Source organism: Fukomys damarensis, unplaced genomic scaffold (assembly GCF_012274545.1).
Source record: "Fukomys damarensis isolate Sample0158 unplaced genomic scaffold, DMR_v1.0_HiC HiC_scaffold_8, whole genome shotgun sequence".
Classification (NCBI taxonomy): domain Eukaryota; kingdom Metazoa; phylum Chordata; class Mammalia; order Rodentia; family Bathyergidae; genus Fukomys; species Fukomys damarensis.
The window spans coordinates 13686550-13693844 of record NW_022900920.1 but is presented as its reverse complement, the minus strand read 5'-3'; the positions used below and the strand labels follow the sequence as shown (position 1 = coordinate 13693844).

The following is a 7295-nucleotide window of genomic DNA, read 5'->3' as shown; positions in this document are numbered from 1 at the left end:
AATTTCAATATAGTGTATTTGCCATTTAATGGCTCAGACAGAGCAAGGATGCAAGACCCCTGATCTCAGTTAGCTGATGGCTAAACCCCATGACGCTGACTGACCTTGGGCTGCAAGGCCTAGATTGAGTTCCCCAACCTTCTGAATGGTTGAACTCCACAATGTTCTATTACAGGTTTCCCACGCCCTTTCTTTAAAGATGTTCAAAGTTGGGAACTCAGAAAAATACCCTTAATGACCACCTCTGTCTTTGCAGAGTAGGTCCAAAAACTGGCACAGTCAGGAGGTCTGAGAGTGCGGGGGCGGGGATTATGGGGGTTCAGGGGCGCCCGCGCGGTTACCTTCCCGGCGCTTGAGTGATGGCTGCTGGGTCGGGAGCAGGCGTGGTTCTCCTTCACGCGGTGGATCGGGGCCCAGACTATCCCCCGGCGCTTGAGTGATGGCTGCTGGGTCGGGAGCAGGTGTGGTTCCCTATGCTGGTTTTAAATTTCACGTAAGTCAGATGTTTTATGTGATGAGAGGATGTTTGGGGAGAGCTAAGATTGCCATCAGTAAATGTGGAGTTGTGTGGTGGAAGCTGAGATGGTAAAGGTAGAAGTGTGAATATAAATTCATTTCTCTGTGGGATATCTGTTGTTGGTGCTAGGTATTTTCAGGGAGGTCATGTCAACATGTACCAAAAAATTGCCTTCCCCCCTGGGTAAACAGGAGTGTACCTAGAGAATAGGGTATCATTACCGAATACACTGTTTTTATTTTGCTGTTGTATTCAGTCAGTTGCCCTCTGATACTGCACTTGTTTGTGATCCAAATCCTTGAAAGATGGAGTCAGGTAAGAACACCTAAATTAAATTTGTTCCATACCTTGTAAACCCGAACCTTAGATTCATACATCCAGTCAACCTATTCAGTATCTCCCCTTGAGTATATAATGTTTCAGACTTATTTTTAAAACTGAGCTGGTCTCTCCCTCAACTCTCTTGTCTCAGTCTCTCATCTCAGTTGATGGCAAACTCATTGTTTTATGTGCCAAAAGCCTGGTCCTTCATAATTCTCCTACATTTTTCTTATGCCCATTTCTGTCTGTCAGAACGTCATCTTGGCTTTACTTTCAAAATATATCAGGTCTGACCACTTTTCACCATCTTGTTCTAAACCGCACCCTCTCCTCATTGTTGTCACTTAAAATCTGCTTTTTTTTTCTTCAGTATGGGAAATCAAACTCAGGACCTTGTGCTTACAAGGTGGCGCCACTGAGCTAAATCCCTGGCCCAGTCTGCTTTTAACATAGGAGCTACTCTTAAGAAAAAAACAAAAGCAAGAAACAAAATTAAAAAAAAAACACCTCTGGTTGGCACTCTTAATGATTGCTGTGTGACTAAGTAAAAGCCAAAGTCCTTTAAAGAATCAACAAATCTGTATGTACACTCTGGGTCTCCTTCCCCGCAATATGCATTGTTTACCTCAGAGTGCTGCTGTCAATTTAGGATCATTACATGCTGGCCACCTTTTTGTTTTTTTGTTTTTTTATTTTGGTACTTGAACTCAGGACCTTGAGCTTGTGGGGCAGGCGCAATGCCACTAAGCTAAATCCCCAGCTCTACCTTTTCTGTTTTTACCTACATGCCTTAGGGCAGTAGTGGTGAACCTAATGGCATCTGTGGAGCAGCAACTGGTTATTTTTTTTTTTAATCATTGAACTCTCTAAAAGATTCACCATCATGGCGTTCGGGCTTTTGCATGCATTGCTCTTTCCAGATACAAGATTTGCTAAATTACTTCCTTCACGTATTTTTTCAAATGATGCCTTCTCGGTTGAGACACTCCTGACTGCTGTATGTAAAATTTTATCTGTTTATATACTTCCTGCTTTCATTTTATTTATTTATTTATTGTGTTGGTACTAGGGATCGAACTCAGATGCTTGCTCTTGCAAAGTAGGGGGCGGAACCACTGAGCTAAATGACCCTCATTTTAAATTTTCTTCATAACACTTGTCATATCCTGATATATTTGGTTATTGTGTTTATTATTTATGTCCTTTTTTTTTTTTTTTTTGGTACTGGGGATCGAACTCAGGCCCTTGGGCTTGCGAGGCAGGTGGTGAAACCACTGAGCTAAATCCTCGGCCCTATGTTCTCTTGAAATTTAGGTTTCCTGAGGGTTTGGAATTTTGTTTGTTTTTTGTTTTGGTACTGGGAATCGAACTTGGGACCCTGCGCTTTTAGAGACAACTTGGAACCACTGAGCTAAATCCCCTGGCTGGAATTTTAATATTTGGCTCATAGCTGTATTCTAGTACTGTATCTAGAACAGTGCCTGCTACATATTGGTCACTCATGATTTGTTAAATCAGTCAGTGGACAAACCTTTTAGAGAGCTGGGGTCTAGAGGAAGACTGCTTTCCTGCTTCTCTCCTGTATTCCTAAATTCTTTGCTTTCTTCCTAGCTTTCTATATATTGCATCTTACAGACTATATAGGACTTGACCCAGTGGCACTAACTTTGCTTTTCCCTGGCTGGCAGATTGAGGTAGTAAATGTGGTAGAATCTTAACTGGCAGGAGTGGAGACACCTCAGTTTATCACAAGGCAGTCTGTGGATATGAAATGTCTGAAGTCAAGTTTACCTTTAATTTTACTTTTACTTTGCATCATTGTATTTTCACTCCCAGCAGTATTTGATTTAAACATATGTTTCTTATATCTAAAGTGCTAGTGAATAAAATTTTTATATAAAGAAAAAGGTTTTCTTTGTCATTGGAGCTACAACCTCCCATTTGGCATTTTTCTCATTTTGTGTAGGTATGTGTGTTGCTGGGGCTGTGACTCAGGGTGATATGTCAGGCAAGCACCATATCACTAAACTACACCCTGTACCCCGTTTTTTAAATCAGTATTTTTCAGTAATCTTTCTTATGTTTAGTTTTTCCAGTGCTCCTGCTCATGAAGATGAGAAGGAATTGATATTTGGTGAGGGTGTTGAAGGTACAGGGTTGGAGAATTGAGCTTAGCCAGCTGTGATGGCATGTGCCAAGCCCAGGCTTCGCTACATAATGAGTTCAAGGCTTGACTGAACTACATAGTAGGACTCTGTTACAAAAAAACAAAATAAAACAAAAGATTAAGGGCTGGGGTTGTAGCACAGAGGTAGAGAGAGCACTTGCATAGCACACTGGAGGCATTGGATTTGAACTCCTAATACCTGGTATGCCCCCTCTTCCCAAAACATGTATCACAAGTACAGGTTGAAACTGGAATTTGTGTACTGAAATATTCATTTGTTCAGTAGCGCAGTGGTATGTACAATTTTTAACCTAAAGAATGTGTGAATCACTAATGCTTCCTGTGGTGCATTGATACTTTGGTTTAACCTGCAGTTTGTACTGGTATCTTTTTTTTTTTTTGTTTTGTTTTTGAGACAGGGTCTCACTATGTAGTTGAGACTGACCTGGAACTCACTATGTAGCCCATGCTCGTCTCAAACTCACAGTGGTCCTCCTGCCTCAGCCTCCCGAGGGCTGGGATTAAAGGCATACGCCACCACGCCTGGCTGTACTGGTATCTTCTTGAGAATCATTTGCTTACTAGCTGAACCAAAATTTCTTCTTTGTCAAGGAACAAGCTGAAATGGAATAATGAAAATTGTAAACTTGATTATTTCTGGGCAAAATTTGTCGTGGTTTAAGATCTTGACATGTACGAAAACAGGTGATTCTTAATCTTGATATTAACTTTTTCAGTCAAATTGTCCACAAAAATAATGTTATAAATGGTCTGATAACTTTCCCTCATAACTTGTTGAAAATAAAACATTTTTGATAGTACTGGAACTGGAACTCAGGTTATTTACACTGAGCTGAATCTCCAGTCTTTAAACATTTTTTTATTTTGAGACAGACCCTTGCTAAAATCACCAAGTACAGGTTGGGCCTGAGCTTTGACCCTCCTACCTCTCAGCCTTCTAGAGTGCTGGATTTATGTGCCACTACAACTAGTGAAACTCAGTATTTGAGGCATTTTCCATATATTTTTTTGTGCCCTTGCTAGAAACTTGAATCCTTTGTCATTTGTTATGTGTCTACATTAGAGTGGTAGATGTAACTGTAGAAACATCTATTACTTAGGTAATATTAAGTTTTAGGAGACACTTGTCCATTTGGACTTAACACTGTAACTTAAATCAGCAGTACATAAGCTTGTTACATTTTGAAATATTCTTTCCAGTTTTTGTATGTGGATATACAATTTGTTTGAACCCCCCTCCAACCCCGTACTGGGTATAAAACTCAGGACCTTGTGCTTGTGAGGCAGGAGTGGTACAATTTGTTAATTGAATATTTATTTCAAGAAAGTGAAATGTTAAGGTTGTATTAGTGTTACTTTTCTTTCTCTATGGAAAAAGAATCTATTGTAAAATATAACCTTTTAAATTTGTTTTGAAATCTATTTCTGACTAAAAGAAAAGCTGTTGTACAATAATCAAAAAATTAACTTTGAAGAAAAATCATTTTAGTTTTTAGAGATATTGATTAGTATTATGAACTGGGATGACTATAAGTTGACTTATATCAAACAAATTACCATGTTAGACAGTGACATCTTTTTATCAGACAGTAGTGATTTTATTTTCAGAAGACATCTTTGGGACTGAGTGCAGTGGTGCATGCTTATAATCTTAACTACTTAGGAGGCTGAGGCAGGAGTGTTAAAGTTTGAAGCCAGCTTGGGAAAATAAATGAGACTTTACTTAAAATTAAAAACAAAAACAGAAACACAATGCCTGGGATGTAGATCAAATAGAGCTCTTTCCAAGCACATGTGAAGGTTCAGGTTCAATCCCCAGCCCTCTGCAATGTTTGGGTTGATTTTCTAACATCAAAAGAACTCAGAACATACAGATAATTGTGCAGGAAAAATAGAAAAGGCATCTATTCTTTAGTTTATTATTCCTTAGCTTTAAAAATTATTGATATGCTTCAAAGATATTTTATTGATGAAGGACAAAATATAAGGTATTTTGAAAAACACACTATTAATGAGGCAGGCGGCGGCACCACTGAGCTAAATTCCTGGCCCTACCACACTATTAATGAGATCAGTTATTGGAGTGTCCAAGTTTGCATTTTTTTTTAAATGTAATACTGTTTATTTAACTTGGAAAACATTTCAGCATTCTAAACATACAAAAAAAAAAACCAAAAAACACGACATTGCAAATCCTGTTTAAGTACTGAAGTTTCTTGAAACTTCATTGGCTCTGTGCCGAAAATGAAGAGTTCTACAGTTTTTGTTTGGAAGCAACAGTTTCCATCTACCGCACTTAACTAAAAAAAAACGAAACAATAATGAATCCAAACACTTCTCATGCCAGCTGACCCTCTCTGTCCCCAGCTAGGGTGGCAGTGGGATGCTAGATCACTCTATATACAGAAGCTAACTGGTCGCCCACCACGGCGTCAACAGCTCTACGGTCCCCTCCCAGGACCATTTGTCCCACACCCTCAGTGCCAAGCAGGGGGTATTGAGGGTTTACCTGGATTGCTGTTCTTTTTACAAACTCTAGATATGTACAGTTGGTAACTAAGGGTTTCTAGCCAATAACCATATAGTCAACACCACCTTACAAACAAAAAAACAAACAAATGCCAGAGACATCTTCAAATGCCTTTACACACCAACAGCAAAGTGCACAGAGCGAGAACATGAAGTGCCTTTCCAGTTTAAAAATGTTTGGAAATATGTACAGCTTTGATACAGTTCCACAGTGCTCCAGACCCCCATGGCCAACTTCTGGAGCATTTTGAGATACTACACGATGGCAGTCCGGCTGGCATTTAACCTAAGAGATGGTCAGTCACGGCGCTCCTCTACTCTAAGGGATTCACAAGGAGACAGAGAAACAGTTTTTTTATTCATCCTCCTCCTCCTCCTCTTCCTCATCTTCCTCTTCTACCTTTTTCCGGGGAACTTTAGCAGGACCCTTGGCAACATCAAACTTTCCTTTAGACTTATAGTCGGCCACATCCTTCTCATACTTCTCCTTTAGCTTCACCACCTTGGTGATGTAGGGCTGCTTTTCAGTGTCACTCAAGTTATTCCACATCTCACCCAGCTTTTTGGCCACGTCTCCAAAGGAGATACCAGGGTTGGTGGATTTGCTCTTGGGGTGGAATTCTGAACAAAACAGGAAAAATCCAGACGGTGGTCTTTTGGGGGCATTAGGGTCCTTTTTCTTCTTGCCTCCCTTTGCAGGGCCGTAATCTTTCATCTCTCGGTCATAGCGCAATTTATCTGCCTTGGCCATTTCGTCAAACTTCGATTTCTTCTTCCCAGACATTGTCTTCCACCTCTCCAAGCACTTCTTGGAAAATTCTGCAAAATTGACAGGGACCTCTGGGTTCTTCTTCTTGTGCTCCTCTCTGCAGGTCTGCACAAAGAAGGTGCAAGCAGACATCTTGCCCTTTGGTTTCTTAGGGTCCCCTTTAGCCATCCTGACTGTGTTGTTCCTGAGTCTGGGCAGCGCAGGGCACTACGCGCGGCTAGGGCTCCCAGCCTTGTGCTAGCTGCCTCCACGAGAGCCGCCTCAAGTTTGCATTTTTTTATTTGCATACTAGTTGTGTTTTTTTTTTCCAGCTTTAATTGAGTTTATTGGTACATTTTAGGGATACAGTACAGTTACATTCATTGTTGGGATCTTGTACCTCTTTCTACATGACAAGTCTTGATTCTCATTTTTTCCCCTTACCTCTGCCCTCCCTTCACCCCCTCCTCCCCTCCCCATCTACAAACACTTTATTTTCATCTTTTCATTCTCTCACATTTTTTTCTTTTCCCTTTTTTACTCTTCCCCTACCCATCCCACCTTTGCTACACTTTTAGCTCCTTTCTTCCCATTTCTAGATGTCAGTAATCTTATTAGAATCTTATGCATTGTTGCACATTATTCATACCAGGGAAACTATTCGGTATTTACACATGTGTGACTTATTTATTTCACTTAGGAGTATATCTTCAATATGTATCCATTTTCCTATGAATGAATCTATTTTTTCATTCTTTATGGCTGAGTAATAGTCCATTTTATAGAAAAACCACATCTTCTTTATCCAGTTTCCAACTGATGGGCAGATGGGCTGTTTCCAAGATTTAGCTATTAAAAACTGTGCCGCTGTAAACATGGGTGCACATACTTCTCTGTGATATGATTGTTTTAGTTCTCTTGGAAAGATACCCAGCAGAGGGATGGCTGGGTCAAATGGAACCTCCAGTCCAAGCTCTTTGAGGTATCTCCAT

General features: G+C 40.2%; 2 protein-coding genes across 2 annotated transcripts in view; one reads left to right on the top strand and one right to left on the bottom strand.

Annotated features, from left to right (window-relative positions):
* Zranb1 (zinc finger RANBP2-type containing 1) overlaps nt 1-7295 on the top strand; it is a 52296-nt gene that overhangs the window by 8243 nt on the left and 36758 nt on the right. The window lies entirely within an intron of this gene.
* On the bottom strand, nt 5849-6572 carry LOC104860114 (high mobility group protein B3-like). The gene has a single exon (XM_033761364.1). The coding sequence runs from the start codon at nt 6490-6492 to the stop codon at nt 5911-5913; it is 582 nt and encodes a 193-aa protein (XP_033617255.1). The 5' UTR covers nt 6493-6572; the 3' UTR covers nt 5849-5910.